Here is a 27,780-nt window from a genome sequence, read left to right on the forward strand (position 1 = left end):
TCTTTACTTAAAAAAAAAAGTTGATGTGGTCATGGGGAAGGGAGTTTAACCCTTTTCCCTGTGCTGTGTTTACCCACTGAAAAATGCTCCCCACCCCAGCTGCTGTTTGCCTCAGAAGGGAAGTGACTCCTTGCAAAATATGTATGCGTGTGTGTGACATTTTCATTGGGAAAATGAAAGCAGAGCCAGTGTAGTGTAGTGGTGAGAGTGACGGACTGGGAGCCGGGAGATCCGGGTTCTAGTCCCCACTTGGCCATGGAAGCTCACTGGGTGACTTTGGGCCAGTCACAGACTCTCAGCCCAACCTACCTCACAGGGTTGTTGTTGTGAGGATACAACGGTGAGGAGGAGGATAATGTAAGCCGCCTTGAGTTCCTTGCGAGAGGGAGAAAGGCGGGGTATAAATGCAATAAATAAATAAATAAATAAATAAATAAATATGGGGGGAAAGCTTAAACCCTCTCCATGCTTCCAGAGCAGCACCGCCCCGGCTACTACTGTAAAAAATAAATATATAAATATATGCAAATATAATTATATATTTAATATATCATCCAGTTTGGCCCTCGGGTCCTGTTTCTTGCTTAACTTTTGTAATTGGTGCATGTAAAATTATCTTTAAAATCAATTCTTTGCTCTTCAGTCCTTCTGTACTGGAATATGTACCCACTGAATAATATTCTGATTCTCTTGAACCTTGTACCCTATGCTTGAAGGCTCTTTGCCTGCCTGTCTCTTCCCTTGAGGGTTTTAGGATTCTGTAAGGTTTATTGGCAACCTGAAACCTTCTATAGACTTAGACTAGGAGAGCTGAGAATGAGCCAGATAAACATGGCACATGGAGTCCTGAGAGAAAGTCTTGCATGTTTGTTAATTTCAGGAGCGATGGAAGGAAGTGGAGTCTGAATTCATCTTCCTCCCAGGTAAGGCAACACTTCATAGTGTTCTTAATACCAAGAAGAAGGAAGGAGGCAGCGGAGCAGGAAGGACTGAGCAGGCAGGTGGGAAGGGAGGGAGGCAGCAGGGAGAGTCCACAGAAACTGAAGAATACAACAGGTAGGATATTTGGCTGTTACTCAGGCAAGAGCTGGAAGATGACTTGGGATAATTTATAAAAGGGGTGCATGTTTTCTCCCCTGAGGGCCACATCTGGTGTCGGATATGGGGCTGCACATAAACACAACAGACACACTCTTCCTCACTGCTGGCGCATGCACGCGCACCCCCCCCCTCTCCTAGCTCCCACCCTTGTTTTCTTTTTACTTTAAAAAATGCCCCTCTGGGAGCCACTCTCACAGGGCTCTATGGTTCCTGCCATAGAAGTCCTATTCCTAAAGCATCCTCCTGGAAGCTCTGTGGTTCTTGTCATAGAAGTCCCATTCCTAGAACATCCTCGATGGGTGGGTGGGAGGAAATAGCAACTTGTAGCAACTTGCAATTGCAAAGAAGGGGAGGTGAGCTGCAGATCACTGGCAGCATCTGGGGGCAGGCTGGGCTGTAGGTTGTGTATCCCTGATATATAGGTTAGCCTATAAGTAGAGAAGAGGTGGAGCCAAGAAGGCAGCCCAGAGGAACTTTATATATTCCAAACAAGCAACAACGGAGGAGCATACATGAATTATATGTCTTTTTTCTCTAAAGATTCTTGTGTACTGTGCAAAATGGGACTCCTGCATCTTTGCTGTGGTGTGATGTTTGAGCACTATGTTGTATATCTGGAATGCAAACATCTCACTGCAGGGAAGGGGTGCAAGACTTCCGCTATAAACGTTTCATAGGAAGCACTAATAAGAACTAAATACAAGTCGCTTGTACTTCACCTGTTGCAGCATGTTTGTCACTTCTGAAGCCTCTGTAGGGGGCCGTTGATGACAAATATATGATGCAGAAGAGTTTTCCCCAACCTGGTGGCTTCCAGATGTCATGCTGTCTGGGAATGATGGGGGTTGCCTCCAACACCTCTGGAGGGCACCAGGTCAAGGGATGTTGATGTAGAAGCAGCAATGGTCGCTAATCCTGAAGTTGCTGGCTTACGACTAGAGAGACCGAATAGTCTAGGACAAGAACTGCCCAAAGAGAAGTAGAAGGATATCAAGGGACAACCTCAGATGGAAGGGAGAAGAACCCAAAAAGTGGTGTTCATGCAGGCATATCCTCATTATGCTTAACCCTCCCTGCTTGTCTCTCCAGAGATATTTCTCAGCAAAGCTGCCTGAGATGCTTTGCTTGGAAATTAACTGTTGAAGTCAAGTACAAGTGATGCAAACCACACATTTTTTTTATTTCTCCATCATTTTGTATAGTTCTTTCAACAGGTGTCCCCCCCTGTCCCCACAAAAATGAAACTGAAAGTCACTATGGATTGGCATTTGGTAGGTATGCAATGTTTAATGTAAAGTGGCTTCATGCAGAGAACTGAAATGAGACACGGATGATTCATTTACACATTTATTTACTATCCTGCTTGATATGGCAGACAGAAATGGAGAACAATGCCATTCATTTTACAGACATTTGACAGAAAATAAACAAGTATCTTGATGTTGAATAACTGTACAATACAGATGACCACATGCATATTTATATGCTGATTGGTGCAGAAATATTTAGCTGATCAGCAAAATCTAGTATAACCCCTCCCCCCAAATCACGTTTCCTTTTCATGACATTAAAATGCAGCTGATATGGAAACATTGATACGAATACCATTATATGTGAAGTGCTATTACTGGTGTAAGATGGACAGAAGAGGGAAAAAGTTAAAGTGGTATTCCCTACAGAAAAAAAGACAAAGCCAAGACATTCCTAGTCAATACAATAATGCAACAAAGCATGTCTGATGCTATTACCATTGCAAAATGCCCTACAAAAACACTGTAATTTTCAGCCTTGCCCCATCCCTAAAAGACAAATAATATATACAACAAAAGCAGCATACTTTCCCATTTTAGATGGGGCATTTTGTAAAGGCAGATGAATGAGATCAGATGAGACAAATATGCCTACCAAAAGTATGTTTTTCATTTTAAAAAGTGAGGATAAGTTAGTAGTGTAGCCATTTACAATGAAATGCTGCCATTCCTTGTAAACCGAACAATAGTAAAGACACAGCTATTGTGCCAAGATAATTTTTTTTTAAAAAAAATACTGTTGTGCTTTTCCCCCCCTGCAGCATTTGTAGCATCCATAGAAGAAAACAATGCTACGTAACTAAACTGTGTTCATGCTACTGTAGATATGAAGCAAATACAAGAGATAACATATAACTTATAAACATGAAATTGTACATATTCAGTGGTTATTTCCAGTTATCTCAATGCAACAGGCTAAGTGCTGAGCTCTGGTTTTGTTTTGTTTTTACTGAAAACTGATCCCTAAGAGTGTAATTTTATCTGCATGACTGCTAGTAACTTGCATATGATTACATGGTTAAAGCTCTGCATAATTTGGTAAGAATATATAGAGGTATAAGCCTAAAACTCTGCCCTACACCCAGGGATTTGGGAGATGGTTTTTCAGTTCTCTGAGCCTGAACTGAATCTAACTTGCCTGAACTGATCCCTTAGTTTCAACAGGACAAAATACTCTTGGCTTTGGATAGAGAACTTTTCTTAAGGACTGCAGCTGTAAATGACAAAAAATATTGTTTTCTGAGGGTTGTGGGCAGAAGACATTTCCATTTACACAGTGTTATGAGCGGGTGCTGATTTTTCACCCAGCTGAATTCCTCATGAAAAGCCACGCTGATGGGAGCCCCTTGAGTAGTGTGCAATACATACAGCATGTGTTTGTGTGTGGGGAGAATCGGAGATTCCCCCAGCCCTAAGTGTGAGCAGAAGTGCTTTCTGCTTGCACATGGGGATCTTTGGATCCATGCCTGAATTTCTGTCATGAGAGTGAATCCCAAACCTCCCTGTATAAGCAGCACAACAAAGCAAACATCTAGCAAAGACAGTGGGAATGCACTGAAACGAACAAAGAACAAAATTGCGACGGTGCATAACAATATGGAGAGAAGTCCATCCATGCTCGTTTCAGGACATGAATATACACTGCTGAGAAGTTGATTCTCCATCGCTGTGCACTTATCTGATAGCCATTTACATTCAACCAAAGGGCAAAAGACATCGTGCAGGCCTGGTTGTGGTCTCATTTATGATAGAGCAGAAGTAGCTCCACTTGAGGAGACCAATGGCCCATTTGCTTTTCTGACTTATTTTAATTTCAGCAGAGCTGATCTCAATTATATAATGCCTGTGTGTGGGTTTGACAGCAGAATTATTGCTTCCAAGCCTGCATTGCTTGACCTCTCAACAGCTTTTGACACTTAATGAGGAGTACTTTGAATACCACACTGTGCTCTGCAGGATGATCACTCAGACCACCGTGTCCAGCTTGCAAATTCCTTGTTATCAATGTGCTGAGATGCTATATTGGCCAGGATCCAAACAGCCTCATGCACGCGCAGAAAGTGCTTCCACGTGGGAGAGGGGGGAGTTTGCTTTGGTTTTACTTTCCAACGGCTACAGCCCTTCACACTATGTTGGATCCCCGAACCCTCAGAGCAGCTTTGTGGGGAGTGTGAGGGTCTGCATCAAGAAAGGGAGCTGGAAAAAACCTTGGGTGTGTGCAACCATTCTTTTATTTCCTGTTGTAAGGGAGTCACCAAGGCTGTGTGCAAACAATTGTTTCTCTGGAGCAACTTTCCCCTTACTGCTGCTGTGACACTGACCTTGATCCAAGATTGCTACTTTGATAACTATATCAGTATAATGGAGGGTTGGGAAGAGTAGGGAGCTTGCTTTCTTTATTTTCCCAATAGCAATCACTCCCCTTCTACAATCTGATTTAGCCAATTTCACTATCCCAAACAGCCTCATCAAAATGTACACACAACTGTCGCAGCAATGCTAGTCATACTTCTGGGGAATTGTTTTGGCTTCAGCAGGACACAGCTTGATGTGTTAAAGAATCCTGTGGGGGGCAGCACAAAAAAAGCCAAAAAGCAATAAAAAAAAAAGAGAGGCAAAGCCCCAAATGGTGAGGTGGAATATTAGTACGATATCTGGTGTGCCCAACATATTTCGACATACAGTCCCCTGGGGAAATAGATGATAGATAGATAGATAGATAGATAAATCTTGCACCCGCTTGTTCCAATGAGATAAATAGAGCATGCACTTCTGTATTTTATTGGAACCAGCCAGTTCAAGGGGGTCAGGGTGGTGGTGGTCCCCAAGCAAGATTGGAAGTGTTAAACTGTATTAGGGACATCACATACTGCAACAAAAACCTTTAAAACTGGTTTGAATGTCAACCAGAGGGGAACACAAACAATGAATTTGTTTACCACTGGCAATGCCTGTTATAATCTGTACATAATCTGAACATGCTTGATGAGCGGCCAGCAACGCCACCTCCCAGTCATCACGGAACAAAGACAAATCAGTCGATGCTCAAGTGCCTGGTAGATGTCAACTGTGCTGAAAGAAAGGAGCTGCTTTCAAAAGCTGTGGAAAATAGTCTTCAGGGGGACAGTCTCAAAGATATCATTTTGCTGTGTTATGGATTCAAATCAGGATTGTAATTTGCCCCTGCTGTCACTTTATTTGAAATGCTCTATAATATCATGTGGTTTTCTATGGTCTTGACAAGTTATTGAATTCTGAAACATCATGCAATTTTCTGGAAACAACATCCTCTGCCTATACCTGTGTTCACCTATGTCTATGCCCATGTGGCATATTATATACCCATGTGGCATATTATATGCCACATAATGGGATGGTATGTTATAGCTTCCTTGATGTTGCATACATTGTGTTACAGACAAGAGTGCATGTTGTCTGGAAATTATGGTGAGTGTCTTGAGAGAGTGCAGTGTGTTGTCCACATCACTGATTGTTTTCTGGTCCTTCCCTCAGTCATATGCACTTTCCTTTTACAGGACCTCAGAATAACCGCAAATGACTCCATCAGAATTTTGAATACCTCTGCTTCTCCTTCAGGAAAATGAGGGATAAGAATACCCTACACCAGCACTGCTGAAAAATATATTGTGATTCTTATTAACTTATATTGCTAGAAAAACTCCCATTTAGCAACCAGCTATTCTTGACTATGTCCCACTAATTTCAACTGGTGAATCTGGGTAGAGGGTTTAGCCTTAGTGGGCAAGCTCCAACCACTGCAAAGAATGTTGGTTTTATTTTATGTTTGTTTCATTGTAGTTTCAGCTTCAACCTTTGCAAACCATAGCAATTGATGTGCAAGCAACACAGGTAAATAGGTTTGGAATTAAAATCATAACACTGACCTCTGTGCAATAGCTACCTTATTATAGAAGCATACTTAATAAACGTAGATATATTTCATTTTTAAACATGCCTTGTGTACTCACAGCTCTGTTTTTCTTTTTCCCTGTTGAAGCTGCATTTCTTCGTGTCCTTTGAGTTTGACTCTCCACTTTCTTTCTTTAAAATGTATAGTGTTACCAAATTGTTGTTGTTGTTTTGCAGAATTGTGCATTAGTTAGAAAAACGCACACACCATCCATTAGGGCCAGTAATATTGTAAGCATTACCTAGAATACAAATTTCAGTGCTTTTTAAAAACCAACTAAGGGCACAATCCTATGCATGTTTAGACTGAGAATGTCCTACGATTCCCAGGATGCTGGCTGGGAAAGCTGGGAGATGTAGGGCTTTTTTCTGTCTATACATGCATAGGACTGTACCCTAAATATTTCTTTCAGTTAAAAGGAACACCCTTAATTTGGGCATGTTTTGGAGTAAAAATAATAACCATAGCTATGACCCTCCATGCCCCCGCCGATCTACATGTAAACATGCATCAAAAGCCTGCTATGAAATTATGGTGACAGCTTTCCATTTTAGAGAATAGGGGTGCTAATATGCTAGATGTTATCTTCTCCTTGATCAAAAGAAACAATCTATATGTAGAGTATAGTTGCTTGTGTGCTATGCTGTGTTGTCAGTTCACATGGCATTCCTTTAGTAAACAAGCCTCTTTAGTAAAGTTTTAGTTCCAGCACTAGTTTTAGGAAGTTTTAGCATTCAGTAGTGATATCTTTAGACTCATACAGTATATTCTACAAAATGAATGAAATACTTTGCCTTTCTCTGCTATCAGAAAATAGGTTCATAGTTTTCAAATGAGGATTCCCTTTTGTTTGCTTCAAAGTCATCTTCTTGCACTAATCAATTTTTAGTGACACCAACTGAATTATTTGTGGCAACATACGTGAGGTCAGACTCAGAAAGGCCAAAGCATCGCCCTTTGTCATTTCAGTAGTTTGGGACACAAAACAAAATCTATGTATCTAATGTATCTATAGACCGAAGCAAGCCACACTGATTTTTTCTAAATCTGTAAAATGGGAACATTAACTATCTGTCTCACATGGTACACCAGCAGGGCCCTGAAGACAGGAAAGATTTCATGTGAAAACAGCATATTGTAGCATCAGGGCCTTAAACCTTTAGCTCTAGGACAGTCATGGTAGTCAATGAGAGTTTTCCCTGGGTAAGGATTATGAGCAAAACCATGACTTCACTGAAATCAATGACCAAGCCCCCATTTTCAACCTAAGGCCAAGGTTTCGTTTTTCATTTAGCTTTTCTTTTGGTTGGTATATAGTTGTCATTATAAACAGGCAGAGCAAATAGGACTGCATGATGTCGAAAATGTACATAAATTACGGATCATTGTCTTTAAGAAGCTAGCTAGCATTTAGTCCAAGTCAATGAGAGTATCTACCAATGGAACAAGACAAATAAAAAAGGAGGTTCATGAAAATAGGATGGAGGTCATTGAAGGTTAAGTAAAGTGCCACATAATTAAATTAAATCATATGCAGAAATAGAATTACTTGGACAGCCATGAAGAACAAATGTGTACTTTGAGAATTAATGACCAGACATTATTTTTGGGGTGTGTGTTTTTTTTATTTTAAAGAAATAACATTTAATTCCAGGATTGAAATTCATAAGAGGAATACCTGGAGACACTTTTTTTTTTTAAAATCAAAGGAACATATAAACAACGTAGGGCGCAACCCTATCAGGATAGGCGGCCACCTCCGAACTTGGAGGCGACCGCCTATCCAATGCAGGACAGGAGAAGCACGGAGGGGATCGTCCCCTCCGTGCTTCAGCCGCCCTGCATTTGTAGTTAGACAGCCGATTTCGGCTGTCTAGCTGTGGGAAGGTGGAGCAGGGGAAGTGGCTGCCGGACTATACATAGGATGTGTTGTACCGGCATTTCCACCTTCCTCACCCTGGTACACACCCCGGAATGCCTTGTTTTTGCTGCTCTGCACTCCTCTTCCGAGCACAGAGCCATTCCAAGCTGCCTTCGAGGTGCGGGAGGAGGGGAAGGTCAGGTCTCAGGGAACCGACCTTGGAGTGTGGGCTCTGAGGTCGGTTCCCGGAAACTGACGTATCCTACAGCCGTCTAGCCACTGACTAGTGGCCAAAGGATTGCTCCCTTAAATGCCTTTTCCTGTGCTTGTTATTTGGTCCAAAGAGTTAAATATAGGTTTGACACTGAGCTTTTCTACTCGAGGCTGTTAATTGCTGCATCTGCTTTCGGTTTCATAGGAGAATTGAGATCTGAGTTCTACACAAAGAGCTTTTCCTTTCCTCCTTTTCCACTACATAACCTCTGGGTGGTGCTGTGCTATAGGAGAACAGCGCAAATACACAAATAGGAAAATACTTTTTTCTTTCGTCATCAGAAATAATACCCAATTTCCCTCACTCTAAAAAAAACCCCTGGGAAAGTGCTCTTTAAAAACAGAAGTGAAACAGGAGGATTCCAATGTCATCTAAAGAACCCGTAAATAACCATGAGTGCACAATAAATGCCTTGTGTAGAAAAGTTCATTCTTTCGTGTGATCCTTACAGAAGTAAAACCTAAGAGCTACAGTATCAGGCCTATAGTTTCCTCACTGAAAGCTGCTTTGTAGCAAAAGAAAGGAAGAAAGAAAGTTTAATGGAAAACAAGCTTATGTGAATATTGGATTCTGACCTTGCTTATCCAGCTTCTATTCTTGTCTGTTGATTCATGGAAGGGCAATCACTGAAATTAAGGAGTATCTAAAATTATGGAGCCCATTGGTGAGAAGTGGTGGGCAAATGTCACTTCTCCTAATATTATAAGCGAATACACAATAACAAAAACTGTCTTCTTAAAAAAAACAACATTTTGTTGAAGCAATCAGCATTTTACATGGTCTATACTCTGTAAAATCAGTGTTAATGGGACAGGATTTATGTTGATGAAAAAAGAACATGCAAATTATTATTTTTTAAGTTCTGCATAAGAGAGAATGAAAAATGGTAAAATTTTATTAGAGTCCAGTACTGACTTTTGTGATCTGATCTGTAATGGCTGTAGAGATAATTATAGGAATTTGGAGAAAAAAAACACGTTTGGGAGTTCAGTTCATGTGCTGGTTAATCTTATCACAGGAGAGCTTTCTTCCCATTGATTAGTACAGAATGCATGTGATGGAAGAGATATCACAAAGAAGAAAAAAACACAGAATGGAAGTTTCAAATAGTTTAGGCTGCAATCCTAAGCACACTTACCTGGGAATAAGTCAAACTCAGTGAAATGTATTTCTGAGTAGATATGCACAGGGTTGCACTGTTAGTATTCTATGTGCTAATTGCACATTATTACATGAAAACCTGATAAAAGTGAATCTGCCAAAGCAAAGCTGGCATGCAGTATCACTCTTGCAAAACTGAGGCAGAGTTTGGACACATTGAAAATATAATCTTCCTTGGGACATATGTTTTCTGACTGTGTTTACTAAGCTGCTATTCTTGTCTGTGGCCTTATGGAAGGGTAATCACACTGAAATTAAGGAGTATCTAAAATTGGGGAGCCCAGTGGTGAGACGTGGGTGGGGGTAATGACACAGTGCACCTAAAGAGATATTAGAAACAAATACACAATAACAAAAACTGTCTTCTAAAAATAGTAAGATTTTAACAATAGTGCATACAATGATCATAACTGCAATATAACATGTTAAATTTTTAATATAAAATAATCACTTTTCATGGCCATTTGGCACATTTTATTGCCACAGAAATTATTTAATTCTATAACATAAGAGTATTTTGTCTTTGTTTTTGATTTTGGCAGTTCTGATGTCAAAATTTCAATTTCTGGTCATTAAATCTTGCACAGTGTTAAGATAGTTTCATTCAAAGCTTGCAAGTGCATCCGTGAAATCTATGCAAATAAAAATAATCAGAGCTATAGTTTTACTTCACAAATAAAAGGAAAAACACTGTCATTTATTTAAACAATCAGCTTATACTTCATGAACTTTTAAACCGAAAGCAAGATAGGTGAGATGCTTTAAGAAGAAGTTGCAATTCTGCAGCATAAGTCTGTACAAATCCTCCAGGCATAAGACTGTGAAGGAAGTACCTGGGTCCCAGGAAACATGTTTTCCACAGATCCTTGATCACTGTACATCACTGTACATCTCCCCGCAAACCCAAACTATTTACAAATGTATACATTTTGCAGGCTCACAGCACCTTGTTCACACCATTATGAACACATGCATCAATATTTCATCCTTTCATGTGCAAATTCCAAAATTCAAGAGGAAAAAAAAGTTAAAATATATTTTTTTAGAAAAACATATCTACAATCATAAGTGAAAGACTGAAAATGTCAAACATTGCAGAAGATGGGCTCCGAAAAGAGCTCTTTATTTTACTCACTGTTCTTGCGTCATTTTTTTCCTGAATTTTTTTCTCTTTTTTGTTTTGTTTTGTTTTGTTACATAAAAGCAGATTTCCACTTTGAAATTAAACAGTACTTAAACTAAACAATTCTTCATGCCATGCAAAAATAACATTTTAGGTACTTTTGAGGCTTCCCATCTTTTAGTTCATAGGCATTACTAACTGTGGTTTTAAGAAATGAGTTTTTGTCATTATTGCTCTCTTAACTAGTCACATGCTGGTTTCTCGTGTGGGACAGTAACCAGGTTCTCCGGGATTTGTATGGATTTCTGGGGAAAACAAATGGTTCTCCATTTTGTGACCATCTTGGCTATTGTCCCCTTTTACTTCCCTCCCAACATGGTAAATGTCTTGAGTACAGTTGTGACCCAAGCTTTTCGGTGAAGAAGAGCTGACAATAGGCTCTTCTGTTAAATGGTTCCCATCTTTGTGTTTATCCCCAAAGCAATTTGCCTTGATATCGTGCTGCTTGTCATGTCTAATGCCAGGGATCTCCATGAAGTCTTCTTCTCCGGTGTCTATTTCAGTGAAGCTTCTCCTCTCTTTCAGAGGGAACGTAAAAAGCTTTTGCTTTGGAAACAGAGGGGATGATTTCTTAGAATGTCCCTGGCAAACCACCGGTGCATCAGCACCTAGCAAGGGCTGATCCCCATGTGGTGAATTCTCTTCTAAGAGAATGGTGCTGATATGCTGAGGAGTTGATTGCATGAAGTCTGCTGTGGCCATTACTGGCAGTGGCCTTGCAGTGCTTGGTGGTGTTTGTGGAGCACTGTCTCTGTTTTCCTTAAAATTAACCTTAAGGGACCTTGACTTTAATGGGTTGCTTCCTTTTAGAGAACTTTTAGGACTCTCCATACCACTTTCAAAGTGAAAATGGCCATGAAGCAGAGACTGGGAGCCAGTGTTATCAGTGCCCATTGTTGTATCGACTGGGCAGAAGTCAAAGGTGATGTCTCTGGGGGCAAACATTTTATCTCTTGTGAGTGATAAAAACTGAGAACTCTTTGCTCTTTGGTCTTCTAAATGGGCAGACTCCACTGGGAACTTTAGCTGTAGGTGAGAATTGGAGTACGGAGGAAGGGGAGACCGGTCTGTCTCAGTGAAATCGGTTGCACAGCTGGCAAAGCTGTCAATGCTAGAAGTGCTTCTCATGTCAGTTACAATGTCTTTCGGTTCTGATGCTGATGGTTCTCTCCTTCCAATAACCTCTTCCATTTCTATCTCTTCCTCATACAGGGGAGGTTTTGCTGATGGATCTTGGTAGGTGGCATTAAGATTAGGCTGAGACTGAGTTTTAGTAATTTCATTATATAACATTTCAAGTTTCTGAGCACTCAAGTGCTGGGGGCTGGAAATTGCTGCTGCGTTGTTCAGTAGTTCATGGGAATCTTGCTGGCTCACTTCATGGTATTTGTTCTCCAAGGACTTATTAGAACTTGTTTCAGACATTGTCCTTCTGGCCCATTTCCAACGGCTTGGAGATAAGTGGTTATCGTCAGGGGTTTCCTTTGAATTGGCTGCTTCCTCAGTCTTACTGGAATCAACGGCTACATCAATCAGCTCCACGCTGCGAGCAAAGGCATCTTTTAGATTCATTGAGACAATGCTTCCATTTCTTTTTGCTCGCTCAAGTGCCTCCCTTCTTTTAATGGCTTTCTCCTGCCGTTTTTGCTCCTTATAAAACTCAGAGAAATTGTTTACTATAATGGGAATGGGCAGGGCTATTACAAGCACTCCTGCAATACAACACAATCCTCCAACTATTTTACCTAGTAAAGTTCTGGGATATATGTCACCATAGCCTACTGTAGTCATAGTGATGGTGGCCCACCAAAATGATGCAGGGATACTAGTAAACTTTGTAGCATCTTCATCTTTCTCAGCAAAAAATACAAGACTGGAAAATATCATAATTCCCATAGCTAAAAATAATATCAACAAACCCAATTCATTGTAACTCCTTCTGAGGGTAAATCCTAATGACTGAAGTCCTGTTGAATGTCTGGCAAGTTTAAGGATCCTTAGTATCCTCATGATACGGAATATCTGAACGACACGGCGGACATTTTGGAACTGCAGCACGCTTTTGTTGGACTCTGTGAGAAAAATGGTGACATAATAGGGCAAAATGGCCAGCAAGTCAATCACATTTAGTGGGCCTTTGAAGAACTTCCATTTGTTTGGCGATGACAGGAAACGCAAAAGGTACTCCATAGTGAACCAAGCTATACACACAGCTTCGACATGTGCTAGCTGAGGGTTGTCATTTAGCTGCCCAAATTCATCAATTACTTGAAGCTCAGGTAGAGTGTTGAGTGACAAAGCAATGGTGGACAGTACAATGAACAAAATGGATACAATGGCCAAAATCTGTAAAACAAAAATAAGTTAAACTGTGGTTAGGAAATCATAATGGATGCTTGAAATTCAACCACAGAAAATAGTACACTAATAGGATTGCAGGTCATCATATTCAGCTCATTGCAATTAGGTAGGATCCACTATTGCCAGAGCCACTAATTAGTTCATATTAAGTCTCCCAAGTGCTAGCACATGATACTTAACTTAGGCTGCAATCCTATGTAAACTTACTTGGGAGTAAGTTCCATTGAATACAATTGGAATTACTTCAGAAGCATAGGGTCGCACTGTTACCAGCCACTTACCAAGTTTAAATTTCAAAGGCATGTAGAAAGACATTTTTAGTGGCTATTCTAAATTTAAGAACTCACTTTCCGCAAGGGTTACTAGAGTACACAGGCTAAGCAGTGAAAAGCCTTTCTGTTGGACAAGCATTTTAGTATGAGGGTTAAAAGTATGTATGACTTTATGATTTGAATATATGCATGCATTTTGGCAACACTATTGGCATACATTATTTGTGTTATGTTACATTGTAGTTCAGTATTTCATTTTCTGTGACTTTTGGCTAACAGGATGTTACCTGCACTGAGCTTCTGGGTAAAGGTGGGACATGACTCCAAATAAATGAATCAGAAATACATTTCAGGAATCCATACTACAGCAGAGCTATCGGCAGGCCAAGCTATAAGTTTAGTAAAATAACAACAAAACATGTCAGGAGTGATGATGAAATGATATGTGCCATAGAATCAAATGACATCTTTTCACCCTAACAACAACAACAAATATATGGCAACTGGTAGAATATGGAAAGTAGGTTCCAGGTAGAAGAGTGTAAGTTGGCACTTCAGCCAGGGACCTGATGAGATCAAGGGGTGGGGACCTGCCTCCTCACATCGTATGGCTTGTGTAAGGAGTCAGGGGGAATCTGGACCCTGGACCCTAAATGTTTCCATAAAGTTACAATTCTATACGTGTATAATAATCACAATAAATCACAAAACTGGAGAGGGGGGCGTGGGCACGCACGTAAGCCGCTAAAGTTTAGATGAATGCACTTACAGAGCCCTTTTCAGACCTGTGTGCTCAACATGTGAGCCGGGTGTGTGGGGACATTGGGAGAGGGGTAGTGGTGTAGTTGAGGCAGAGCTCGCAGGGATGCAGCCCCAACACTTTTTCATTAGCCGGGACTCTGATGTCATCTGCCACCCCCTCAGAATTTCCTGTTTCCTCTGAGCTTAGCTGCAATCCTCACTGCAGCTGTGGGGGGAATGAATTTTCCAAGCAACAAAATATTGCATTGGAATGCAAAGTATTTGGGATGACTTGGTCTGGAATGGGCAATTAAGACCTATTTGCTTTACAAAAGACGTGCTCCTGGTGGAGATGAAAACTGCTCGAACTGGTTTGTTGATATGGATTGACACAGCTGCCTGAAATTTTTGGAATGCCATTGGAGACTGTCACAATGAGTTCCTGCATTTCTAAATTTACTACTATGCCACTGGAGAGGGGCTAACATATGCACCCAGATCCTGATCCCCACTTTTGCTGTGCATGTGAACAGGCGAATACTTGCATGAGGCTACAAAATGTCTGTTGTTTCACATATTTCAGTGTCTTTAAGTCATTGACCTGGTTCACAAATAATGACAAGCCATGGTTGAAACAACCCATGGGTTGTCATGCAGGAGCTAGCGAGAGAGAGAGCACTGCCTCCCCCACACCTGCCACTTCCGCTTTTACTCGACAACCCACAATTGGCTCCTTTGGACAGTGTTGAACATGATGTCTGAACCAGACCAATTTGGTTGTTTAGGGGTTAAACAACCCAGTGGGTAACCCATGGTTTGTTGTTGGGTTAAGCACCTAAACAATCCATTGGTCTGGGTCTGGACATCACACTCAGCCAATTGTAGGTGGCTGATTAAAAGTGGAAGAGGCTGGCATGCAGCAGGCAGCGCAACCACTCTCTATCACTTGTCCCCAATACCCATGGTTTATTTAACCCATGGGCTATTATTATGTGTGAAGAGGCCCAAGTATAGCATAAGAAGCACAAGAAAAAAGAAGCTCAACATACTTCAGTATTTCACATTTTAGCACTTCAATTATTTGTAAGTTAAAAGGAAATGGACAGCCTTAAGATCACTTGAGAAAATGTTAGGCTAAATGAATTTACCAAAGTGCAGCATTTGGGAATGCATCGCCCCCCTCAACAGAAAGGTTTAAGTATTTTTGTTGTTGTTGCTGTCCATTAAAAGTATTAAAGCAAACTGTATGAAGTTCAATGTAGACTTAGATAAGTACCAAAAAAGAAAAAGAAGAAAAGCTTTTATACATATTTCTGGGAGATTGTTCATTTTAAACCATCTTGCGTCCAAATGACATAATGGTGCAAAGAAGCATGGTGTCTGTCTATCTTTCCAATCCAGACTAAGGCTGTGATCCTATACTCATGTATCTGGGATGAAATCAAATTACATTCAGTAGGGTTTACTTTTGAGTAAGCATGCACAGGATTGTGCTGTAAATTTAATTAGTTGAACTTGGTTCCCATTGAAATAAATGAGAAGTCATGACTAATTTGTTCCACTTACTCTAACAGGAACAAATTTCAAATACTTAGTCTGTATCCAGCCCAAAATAGACTGCTCTGTACTGGCAATTGCAACATGATCATGGGCTCAATACAATGCAGGAGTCCCAACGGGCTATCTCTGTTCTGCTGTGCTGTGCAGTGCAGTGCAAAGCTGAAGCTCTTCTCTAAACTAAAGTATGCTCTGCTTCATGACACATTTTCTCTCATTCTGAGACAGAGCAAGGCAGTAGTTGTTAGTTCTGCAGGCAACAGATCTGACTTTGACCAATGTTTGTTTGTGATGGGGACTTCCCCCCTGAGAACTAGTTGATCTAGTTTTCAACTAGAAAACTGGATCAATCTAGTTGAATGTGCTTTTGCAGTGTTGTACAAACACTGACCTGGTTTGCACGATCAAAACAAGCCACAGTGTTTAAGCCATAGTGGCTTGTTTAAATCAGCAGTGTGCTGGGTGCCATTAGCCTAATTACCCACATGAGTACGCCTTCTTATGTTGTTTGAACCCAGTGGCATGGCTTGTTTGAGGGGGAAACAACCCCCAAATAACCCATGGCCAGTTATTCGGTTATTTGTAGGTTGTTCCCCCCTCAAGCCATGCTGCCCAGGTTCAGGTGACACAACAAGCTGAGGCCGGGCAGGTAATTAGGCTAATGGCATCCAACATGTCTGACCAATTTAAACAAGCCACCGTGGCTTATTTGATTGTGCAAACTGGCCCACTGTGAACTAAAACTAGGGTGGTTACTTACTCACTGCCAAAAAAAGAGAGGAACTGAATCACAGAAAAAAGGACAAAAGAAACAAAACTGCATAAAACTTGCCTATGCTAATAGATTCAAATTCAAAAATAACTGCTATAATTACTGGAAACAAAGCCCTATGAAGAGAGACTGAAAGAACTGGGCATGTTTAGCCTTGAGAAGAGAAGACTGAGGGGAGATATGATAGCGCTCTTCAAGTACTTGAAAGGTGGTCACAGAGAGGAAGGCCAGGATCTCTTTTCGATCATCCCAGAGTGCAGGACACGCAATAATGGGCTCAAGTTACAGGAAGCCAGATCCCGGCTGAACATCAGGAAAAACGTCCTGAGTGTAAGAGCAATACGACAATGGAACCAATTACCTGGGGAGGTGGTGGGCTCTCCCATACTGGAGGCCTTCAAGACGAGGCTGGACAGCCATTTGTCAGGGATGCTCTGACTTGGATTCCTGCATTGAGCAGGGGGTTGGACTCGATGGTCTTATAGGCCCCTTCCAGCCCTACTATTCTATGATTCTATAATTCAAAACAGAAATACAATATCTCACCATAGTGAGGAAGACTGTGACTAGGGGTGCTTCTAGATTGGCTTTTATTATGCAATCGCCCAGACTGATTCATGGAATTTTACAGTGGGGTCTAGGCAACTTCATCTTCCATTTCTAACCCTCCCATGTTTTTCCACTGCTTTTTGCATCTTTTTCTTACCATAGATAAGCCGTTAAGGAGAGAAAGATGGGATAGCTGCATAACACCATTTGATTGGTAGTGCTAGGAGCCCTCTGTCTGGAAGCATCCCAGGTGGCCTGTATGCCTGCTCAGTCTGTTGTCCAGGTACTAGGTGTTGATGGGCAACCTCAGCGCCCTTCCCTGCACTTTCTTCTCATGGTTCTTTATCTTTCCACTGGACCTGGACTGGACAGCCCAGCAAATAAAGGATGCCTTCAAAAGAAGACTGCCATCTGGCAGCCCTTCAAACAGAGGACTGGGCTCTGTAAAGTAGGACAGATGATCACCCTGTTGAAATTGGCAGCTGCACAAATGATTCTTTCCCAGAGTTCCTTTTCAAAAGTAGGGGTGTATGAACCCCACTTACCTGGGTCCGTGGGGGGGAGGCAGTCCGGTCCTCCCCTGGAATCCTTCCCGGCCGGCTCTGCTCTGCGGCGGGTCCTCGGCACCGCCTGCTGGGGCCAGCCACTGCTGGACTTCTGGCCGCAGCTGGTCTTCGTCTGCAAATGGCGTCCGGCGTAGCAGACGCCATTTGTGTCCTGCACTTTACCATGACAGGCTACATACATCTTTTGCGTCCCTGCTCTTTACCATGATAGGCTATGTAAAGATTTACGTAGCCTATCACGTTAAAGAGCAGGGACGCAAATGGAGTAGCGAACGCCATTTGCGTCCGCAGTCCGGTGATACGGCCATGGCGGCTGTATCGCTGGGTCTTCGGAGCCGGTGGCAGGGAGGATCCACCGATGAGGACTTTGCGCTGGAAGACATGGTAGGAGATCTGATCCTCCATGGACTTCGGGGGGTCCTTGGAGGATTTCTCCAACATCCCTATTCAAAAGGCACTCTCTCTTCCAGCAGAAGTACCGTTTCAGAAGCAGTGTATTTTAAGAACATTTCTTCTGCTTCCTTATTTAATACCTCATAATAAGCAGGGGCAGGAGCTTATTAATAAGAAATAAACACCAATGGCAGCCTCTCCCAACCTGGTGCCCTCCAGATTTTTGGACAACAACTCACACAATCCCCCAGCCTACACATCTTGAGGTTGTCCGTTTCAGGAAGGCTGGCCTATGATCTGAAACAGGCCCAACCTCAGTGACTCCCCTCTACCCTTTCAAGTTCAAAATGCTGTCTGGATATTAAGTGCAAGGGCTTTTCCAAGGCGTAATTTATCAAATGAGATGGGAAAGCAGAGCCTTCAGTCCACAGTTAAGGGTAGACTGTCTACACCAACACATGAGCCTAAAGAAGCTGTTTTCCCCCCATGGGTGTGTTGCAGCGTAATTTGAGCTATGCATCATTCCACACAATCTCTCTTAATTATGTGCACCATTTAGTTTTTCAGTTGTTAGAGAGCGAGTGGTAAGGGGAAACAATGACAAGCATAGGAGCTATGAGAAGGTAAAAAGGTTCCTGCTTCCACTGTGAATAGACAGCCCACTAGATTACCTATATCTATATCTCCTCCTGCATTCTTACTCATATTTCATATTCTGTTTTGGTTTAAGAGCAGAAACGCTGTCCACAACTTAGGACATTTACTAACTCCAGTGAGCCTTAGTTCCTTCCAAGTTTAGGATTAAAACCTACACCTCTCAAGAGTATACATTAAGAGGATTAAAACCTAACCTCTCAGGAGTATTTAACCTGAAGAAGTGAAATACAAAATAACAACAACAATATGCATACGCATAGCACTTGCAAGTGTTCAGAATGCTACACATGCATTATCTAGCTGCAACTCAAATTCTTTCTAAGCAGTCCTCCAATTTGTGTGTGCTCCACTGTCTTCCATCTCTTTGCAACTTCAGTCTTACCACTGATAATGTTTTATTAAAAGTTCTAGCTGGTCTACTGGGATCAGATGTTCCAAAAGTGATCTGAAGGGCGACAAGGACCTCTTTCTCCAAAGCTTGTGCCTTCCAGCAATTCCACTGCATGTCACAATCATTTGTCCTGGGCTCTGCACAATACCAACGTAGGAAGCTGCTTTATTCCATACTCAGTCAGACCAATGGCCCATTTAGCTTAGTACTGTCTACACTGGCAACAGTCCTCCAGGGTTTCAGACATGAAGTTTCCAAGCCCTACCTGGAGATGCCAGGGATTGAATTTGGGGCCTTTGGGGTACAAAGTGTGCACTCTGCCACTAAGCTACAGCTGTTCCCATAAATCTGAAACCATCCCATTAAATGTATTTAACTTAACCAGTGAAAGGTGCCATCCATCTAATGCTTAACATTATTTTTCAGTGGGTTGGATGTAGACATTATTTTACAGTGGGGGTTGGATCTGCCCCCAGACATGACCCCAAGGCTGGCGCAGATCACCAGCTATTTCTGGGGTCATGTCTGAGGATGGATCCACAGCCTTTCTTGCCCCCCCTACCTCCTTTTAGTCCTTCCCGATGTTGGGATTCCAATGTCGAAAAGGAACTGCAGGATTGGGATGGGTCTGAGGACAGTACAGTCTCATAAGAACTGTATCTGTCTCAGAAAAAGATTGCTCTTGTTCTCTGCTGTGTTCTTAGTTTATACTCTTTTTTTGTCATTTAAAGAAAGTGACAAAATAAATCCCTCAACATTTCATTTGAATTATTTCATGTCAGGAGAAATCTTAGTTAACTTTTTGTCTTTACCAGGAGATTCTGCATACAGATGAGATGTCTCTTCTCTTGTGAGTTATATGTCATTTCCATTACAGGATAAAAAGCATGTACAATGTTAAAAATACTTCTATATAAGACTCTGGCTTTGTGAAGTAATTTGTGATTTTCTTTTTTTCTTAAACACCCTCTTCTTTTTCCTTAGAGTTGAATATTTAGTATACTAACTCTGCAGTCTCAGCTGGTACATCTCCAAATTTTAAATGGCATTAAAAGCTGGCTTTGTTCCTGTGCACCTAATTTGCTTCTTCATCTCATCCATCACTATAACAGAACAATTTGAACATCATTATATAGAACAGGAACAGGAAAAATGAAAACAGAAAAGATGTAGTTTAATAGAAATGTTCCTTATCCCTTTCATCCTATGCAAGAATTTGCTATATGCAATTAAATTTAAGTCACTACTATTAGAACACAGTTATTGTAATAAGCTGTGAAAAGAACAAATGAGGTTCAAATTAAAATGAAGCAAATGTGATACAGATCAAATGATCTATCTCGACAGTTTGCCTGAAGAACAGGATTCTTCAAACTAAAATGCAATAAATACGTTTTACATGCAGTTCAAACTAAAATGCAGTAAATGCGATACAGATCAAACGATCTATGTTGACAGTTTGCCCGAAGAACAGGATTCTTCCTGATTAACTTCTCTTGTGGCACCCAGGTTTTTAAACTCCATGTTTGGTTGGCCTCTTCGTTCTTAAGCTTTCGGTGAACTGCCAAGACCTTTTTATTTCATTGAGCTTTTCTTGTGAAAGTTTTTATACTGATTTATTTTTAATCCTGCTCTTGGTTTTTAGGTATGGAATTCATTTTAGTAATCCCAACTCTTTTAATCATAACTTAAGCTGTTTTTATTGTAACTTCAACTGCTTTTTTACAGTGTTTTACGTATTTTGGCTGGACTATAAGGAAGGCTGAGTGCTGAAGAATCAATGCTTTCAAACTGTGGTGCTGGAGAAGACTCTTACGAGCCCCCTGGACTGCAAGGAGGTAAAATCAGTCCATCCTAAAGGAAATCAACCCTGACTGCTCATTGGAAGGACAGATACTGAAGCTAAAGCTCAAATATTTTGGCCACCTAATGCAAAGAGAAAACTCACTGGAAAAGACTCTGATGCTGGGAAAGATTGAAGGCAAAAGGAGAAGGGGACGGCAGAGGATGAGATGGCTAGATAGCATCACCGATGCAATGAATATGGACTTGAGCACACTCCGGGAGAGAGCGGAAGACAGGAAGGCCTGGCGTGCTATGGTCCATGGGGTCACGAAGAGTCGGACATGACTTAACAACTGAACAACAACAACAACAATGTATTTTGGGTTGGATCCAGATCCATATGTGCAAGTATGTGCAAGATTTCCCTAGCCTCTTCTCTCCAGGCTCCCCAAAATGCTACACAGAGGGTGGGGAGATTCTGCTGAATGAGGTTGGCTGTAGTGTGGTGAAAGGGGGGGATCCCTGAATGAGTGGAGACCCTTTCTAAGATCTGAGCCCTTCCATCCACAAAAGGCAGATCTTGAATCCAACCTTTATGCATTTTTTGGGGGGGTAAGTCTCTTTGAGTTTCTTCTATGAAGAAAAGCAGGATATATATCTATTTGTATCTATATATCGGGATATCTATCTATCTGTCTATCTATCTATAAAGCAGGGTGTGTGTGTGTGTGTGTGTGTGTGTATATATATATATATATATAATGTAATAGGTGCTAGTTTTCATTGTTGATTTAATTTGCATTATGCTACATGTCTCTATGCATTACTTGTATTGCTGTTATTGTTATCAGCTCTTCATATAGTTTCATCACTGTACAATGTCTGTTACTCCGCAGTAGAGGAGCAATGGGGGCTAGCACAACTCGGCTTCACTGCATGTGGGGCTTCCATATCCAGGAAAGCCCACACACAGCAAAGCCTGGTACCCGGAAGATCAACCCAGCGCTTGGGCAAAGGAGCAAATGACATCAGGTGGGTGTGGCCTCGTCCACCTGACATCATACCACCATGGAGGGCTGGGTGGTGGGTCATCCAAGGGTAGTTCTGCATGGTACTTTACAGAATTTTTTTAAAGGTTCTCTGTCTCAATGAGCTTGCAATCTAAGAGGGCACCTTGCATTGGAGCCAATGCTGGCCATCCACCAGCAGAACACAAATTGTTGGTGGAATGGATTTCCCCTCCCCCTTGCAGCCTCCTGTGCACCCCCTCCAATCTGCTCTGGAGGTTTGCTGGACTCTCTGTAGCATATTTTGGGGGCATGCAGGGGGCTGCAGAGGGGAGAAGCGCAATGGGAAGTCCTGATGCACAAGCAGAAGTCTGCTAACATGATGTTAGATTTACCCCGGCAAAGGAGATGGTTACCTTGTCGTGGTGCTGGAGCTTGAGCACCTCAGTGATGTCATGAGCTAAACCGTGAAGGGACACCCAAGATGGGAAGATCATGGCAGAGAGGTCAGACTAAATACGATCCCTGGGGAAGGAAACGGCAACCCACCCCAGTATCCTTGCCATGAAAACTAAATGGATCAGTACAACCAGAGATATGTCGGTATACCATCAGAAGATGGGACTCCCAGGTCGGAAGATGGTCAAAATGGTACTGGGGAGGAACAGAGGATAAGTTCAACTAGCCCCAGATGTGATGATGCAGCTAGCTCAAAGCTGAAAGGACGGCTAGCAGCCGATGTTGCTGGTGGTGAACGACGAATCCGATGTTCTAAAGATCAACACACCATAGGAACCTGGAATGTAAGATCTATGAGCCAGGGCAAATTGGATGTGGTTATTGGGGAGATGTCAAGATTAAATATAGACATTTTGGGTGTCAGTGAACTGAAATGGACTGGAATGGGCCACTTCACTTCAAATGACCACCAGATCTACTACTGTGAACAAGAGAACCACAGAAGAAATGGAGTAGCCTTCATAATTAATAATAAAGTGGCTAAAGCAGTGCTTGGATACAATCCAAAAAATGACAGAATGATCTCAATTCAAATTCAGGGTAAGCCATTTAACATCACAGTGATCCAAATATATGCCCCAAGGCCAAGCACAGATTCTGAAGAAGCAGAAGTAGATCAGTTCTGTGAGGATCTGCAGCATCTGCTGGATAGTACGCCAAAAAAAGATGTTATTTTCACTACAGGAGACTGGAATGCTAAGGTGTGTAGTCAAACGACACCTGGAATTACAGGCAAGCAAGAACAAAATGAAGCAGGACATAGGCTGATAGAATTTTGCCAAGACAGCTCACTGTGCATAACAAACACTCTCTTCCAACAACCTAAGAGACGACTTTATACATGGACTTCACCAGACGGTCGACACCGAAATCAGATTGACTACATCCTTTGTAGCCAAAGGTGGCGGACATCTATGCAGTTGGTAAAAACAAGACCTGGAGCTGATTGTAGTTCAGATCACGAACTTCTTATTGCACAAATTAGAATCGGACTAAAGAGAATAGGGAAGACCCACAGATCAGTTAGATATGAGCTCACTAATATTCCTCATGAATATGCAGTGGAGGTGAAGAATAGATTTAAGGGACACGATTTAGTAGACAGGGTTCCAGAAGAACTATGGACAGAAGTTTGCAACATTGTTCAGGAGGCGGCAACAAAAAACGTCCCAAAGAAAAAGAAAACCAAGAAGGCAAGATGGCTGTCTGCTGAGACACTGGAAGCAGCCCAAGAAAGAAGGAAAGCAAAAGGCAACAGTGATAGAGGGAGATATGCCCAATTAAATGCAAAATTCCAGAGGTTAGCCAGAAGAGATAAGGAATTATTTTTAAACAAGCAATGCACGGAAGTGGAAGAAGATAATAGAATAGGAAGGACAAGAGACCTCTTCCAGAAAATCAGAAACATCGGAGGTAAATTCCAGGCAAAAATGGGTATGATCAAAAACAAGAATGGCAAGGACCTAACAGAAGCAGTAGAGATCAAGAAAAGGTGGCAAGAATATACAGAAGATCTGTATAGGAAGGATAATAATATCGGGGATAGATTTGATGGTGTGGTCAGTGAGCTAGAGCCAGACATCCTGAAGAGTGAGGTTGGATGGGCCTTAAGAAGCACAGCTAATAACAAGGCAGCAGGAGATGACGGTATCCCAGCTGAACTGTTTAAAATCTTGCAAGATGATGCTGTCAAGGTGATGCATGCCATATGCCAGCAAATTTGGAAAACACAAGAATGGCCAACAGATTGGAAAAAATCAACTTATATCCCTATACCAAAAAAGGGAAGCACCAAAGAATGTTCAAACTATCGAACAGTGGCACTTATTTTACATGCCAGTAAGGTAATGCTCAAGATCTTGCAAGGTAGACTCCAGCAGTTCATGGAACGAGAATTGCCAGTTGTACAAGCTGGGTTTCGAAAAGGCAGAGGAACTAGAGACCAAATTGCCAATATCCGCTGGATTATGGAGAAAGCCAGGGAGTTTCAGAAAAACATCTATTTCTGTTTTATTGACTATTCTAAAGACTTTGACTGTGTGGATCATAACAAATTGTGGCAAGTTCTTGGTGGTATGGGGATACCAAGTCATCTTGTCTGCCTCCTGAGGAATCTGTATAACGACCAAGTAGCAATGGTAAGAACAGACCACAGAACAACGGACTGGTTTAAGATTGGGAAAGGAGTATGGCAGGGTTGTATACTCTCACCCTACCTATTCAACCTGTACACAGAACACATCATGCAATGTGCTGGGCTTGATGAAGCCATGGCTGGAGTTAAAATCGCTGGAAGAAACATTAACAATCTCAGATATGCAGTTGATACCACTTTGATGGCTGAAAGCGAGGAGGAGCTGAAGAACCTTTTGACAAAGGTGAAAGAAGAAAGTGCAAAAGCTGGTTTGCAGTTCAACCTCAAAAAAACCAAGATTATGGCAACCAGCTTGATTGATAACTGGCAAATAGAGGGAGAAAACATGGAGGCAGTGACAGACTTTGTCTTTCTAGGTGCAAAGATTACTGTAGACGCTGACTGCAGCCAGGAAATCGGAAGACGTTTACTTCTTGGGAGGACAGCAATGACAAATCTTGATACAATAGTTAAGAGCAGAGACATCACACTGACAACAAAGGTCCGCATAGTTAAAGCAATGGTATTCCCCGTAGTAACCTTATGGCTGCGAGAGCTGGACCATAAGGAAGGCTGAGCGAAGGAAGATAGGTGCTTTTGAACTGTGGTGCTGGAGGAAAATTCTGAGAGTGCCTTGGACTGCAAAAAGATCAAATCAGTCCATACTCCAGGAAATAGAGCCAGACTGCTCACTGGAGGGAATGATATTAAAGGCAAAACTGAAGTACTTTGGCCACATAATGAGAAGACAGGATACCCTGGAGAAGATGCTGGTGCTCGGGAAAGTGGAATGCAAAAGGAAGTGGGGCCGACCGAGGGCAAGATGGATGGATGATATTCTGGAGGTGACGGACTCGACCTTGGGGGAGCTGGGGGTGGCGACGGCCGACAGAAAGCTCTGGCGTGGGCTGGTCCATGAAGTCACGAAGAGTCGGAAGCGACTGAATGAATAAACAACAACAACTCCTTGTGCAATAAGCACAGCTGAGTGCATGAAGAAGGATCATCTTAAGTCCCACTAGAGCCCTCTCTCCTCCCTTTTCTCCTTGCTATGTGCACACAGGTGCACGTACAGTACAGCGTATTAACCATCACCCAGAATAGCAGATGCTCACATATTAAGCTGAGAGTCACCCAGAGCTGAGTACACAAGTGATGGCAGATCAAGTGATAAATGTGTATGTTTCTTATTCGTACTGACACCTTACTCTCCATCCCCCCCACTTTCTCTGTAACCATAATGCTGCTCTGTTCCGCCTCCTTGTACATGCAGGAGTCACCAACGTTGAAGTTGGTTGAGTTTGACAGAATTCAAGACAGAATTTTAGAATTCAAAGCCCCACACTGATTTTTTAAGAAAAGGTTTTGATACTCCTTTTCATTAGCCTCATCAACCTATTGACAATTTTGCACGTAAGCAATAAACTATTTAGTTTCATGTCACTATTTTGTCTACCTTTGGCACTAGAATTATGAATACTGTAAGTATTCGTAATCAATACTGGGGTGAAATATTAAGTCTGCTGAGGTAATTTTTATTTTGTTGGAAGAATGGGAAGCCATCCAGACATAAAATCAATGGGCTTGTGATTGATGGTAAATGAACAGTAAGTACTGAATGTACAAGACAAGCCAGCTCATTTGAACAACAGGGAACCAAGCTGAAGCCTATTAAGCTCAATGTGTGCTCTCCATTGACTTCATTTGGCTTTGTTAGGACTTGATGCTAAATACCACATCAGCAGTAGAAAATTTGCAAAGTGCAAGCTTAGAAATATCACATGAATAATTGAAAGATGTGACTCAGCACAGGATAGAATACAAGAAATACAAAATACATTTTTACATGCAACTACAATATGCTTTTTTTAATTTTTAAAATAATATTTGATTTGTTCAAAAAGTTCAGTTATAAACAATACTGCATATCTGTATGAAAGTCAACCATTTACAGCAATAGTTCAGTGTAAAACAGTGCAAAGGTGTAATTTTTTGGTTGACGGGGTATGAATGGTTTTTAAAACCCAAATAGTCCCAATCAATTGGCAGTTAGTTGTGCTTAATAAATTTTAGAGAGGATAATTAACAGTGCAGTCCTATGCAGATTTACTCAAAAATAATTATCATAGAGTTCAATGGGGTTTACTCCCATGTAGGGGGTACAGAACTGCAGACTAACTTTTACTGGTGTGAACAATGGGTTAGAGCTAAACTTAGCATACTTAAAGTAGACCCGTTCAAATCAATGGGGCTTAAGCTAGTCATGACTAACTTAAGTCCCATTTATTTCAATGGGCCTACTCTAAGTATGACTAAGTTTGGGTCCAATCCAATGTAGCTAACTTTGAGGAAAACCTTGTGCCAGATGAATGTTTCTGATGATATGTGTGATGGTGTCTTGTTTGTTTAGATCAACTCTGGATTCTACAAAAGTGCAATCTACTCCAAAATATGGGGATATATGGATAATGTTGCAGACGTACATTTTTCTTTCCAAATTAGAACTAATCTGCCACATTACAAATGTATTGCTATTTTGTTTCTGTACTGCTGTTTTAGGGACTACCACCTAAATACGATACACTGCATTAACAATCTGCACCATTGATTCTAATGTGAATACACACTGGCTTTTAAGGAGCTTTGAAAGATTCTGAAGTTCGGTCTATATTCTGATAGCAAAAAGCAGAAATTGGCAGTTTGTTGAGCTGTCCACAAATGTGGTGCTGAATAATCTATCACAGAAAATGGACACAATGGAATTTACCGGTCTTGTAATTTACATAACTTTGTCAGGTCATGCATTTATATAACGTTGAGCCCAAATATACTCATCTTGTTTTGTTTTTAAAGCAGCAAAACGAGACTGCAAAAGGAGGTGTTCATATACACTAATTGTTAGTTTGATGGAAATAGGTGAATAAGCAAAGGACCACCAAACAAACGTAGTTTATTTCACTATAGATGACTTGATGTCTAGACAATATGACCTGAGGTCTAGACAATATAAAATTGAATTTTATAGGGTTTTTAAACTCGTACATAGAGAAATAAGTTAGTTAGAACTTGTCCTTTGATAAAATGGTGCTAAACTAGAAAGTTATATATTTACTGATTGTGATCTTATCCCACCACACTACACTTGTATCCTGGCCTTCCTCTAAGATGCTAAGAGTAGTGTTTTAGCTGTATGGCAACTCGGCGAGACAGGTTAGGCTGAGAGATGGAGGCTTGCCCATGGTCACATAGTCAGCT

At 41.5% G+C, this 27,780-nt stretch overlaps 1 protein-coding gene across 2 annotated transcripts in view; it reads right to left on the reverse strand.

Annotated features, from left to right (window-relative positions):
* Positions 1–2,074: 2,074 nt before the first annotated feature.
* Positions 2,075–27,780, reverse strand: part of KCNB2 (potassium voltage-gated channel subfamily B member 2) — a 276,957-nt gene continuing 251,251 nt past the window's right edge. Inside the window, exons 3-4 of one of the 2 annotated variants that reach the window (XR_014790096.1) lie at positions 8,461–13,167; positions 2,075–8,420 (exon numbers count right to left, since the gene is read on the reverse strand). Coding sequence is in view for 1 of the 2 variants with exons in the window: in XM_084849281.1 (XP_084705407.1) it covers positions 11,008–13,167 (2,160 nt within the window). In the remaining variant the exon portion in view is untranslated. Of the gene's footprint in view, positions 13,168–27,780 lie in introns of both variants that reach the window. The other variant, XM_084849281.1, reaches the window with a different exon arrangement.

This window comes from Heloderma suspectum, chromosome 4, assembly GCF_057233095.1.
Source record: "Heloderma suspectum isolate Gila_16-S chromosome 4, 16-S_ref, whole genome shotgun sequence".
Classification (NCBI taxonomy): domain Eukaryota; kingdom Metazoa; phylum Chordata; class Lepidosauria; order Squamata; family Helodermatidae; genus Heloderma; species Heloderma suspectum.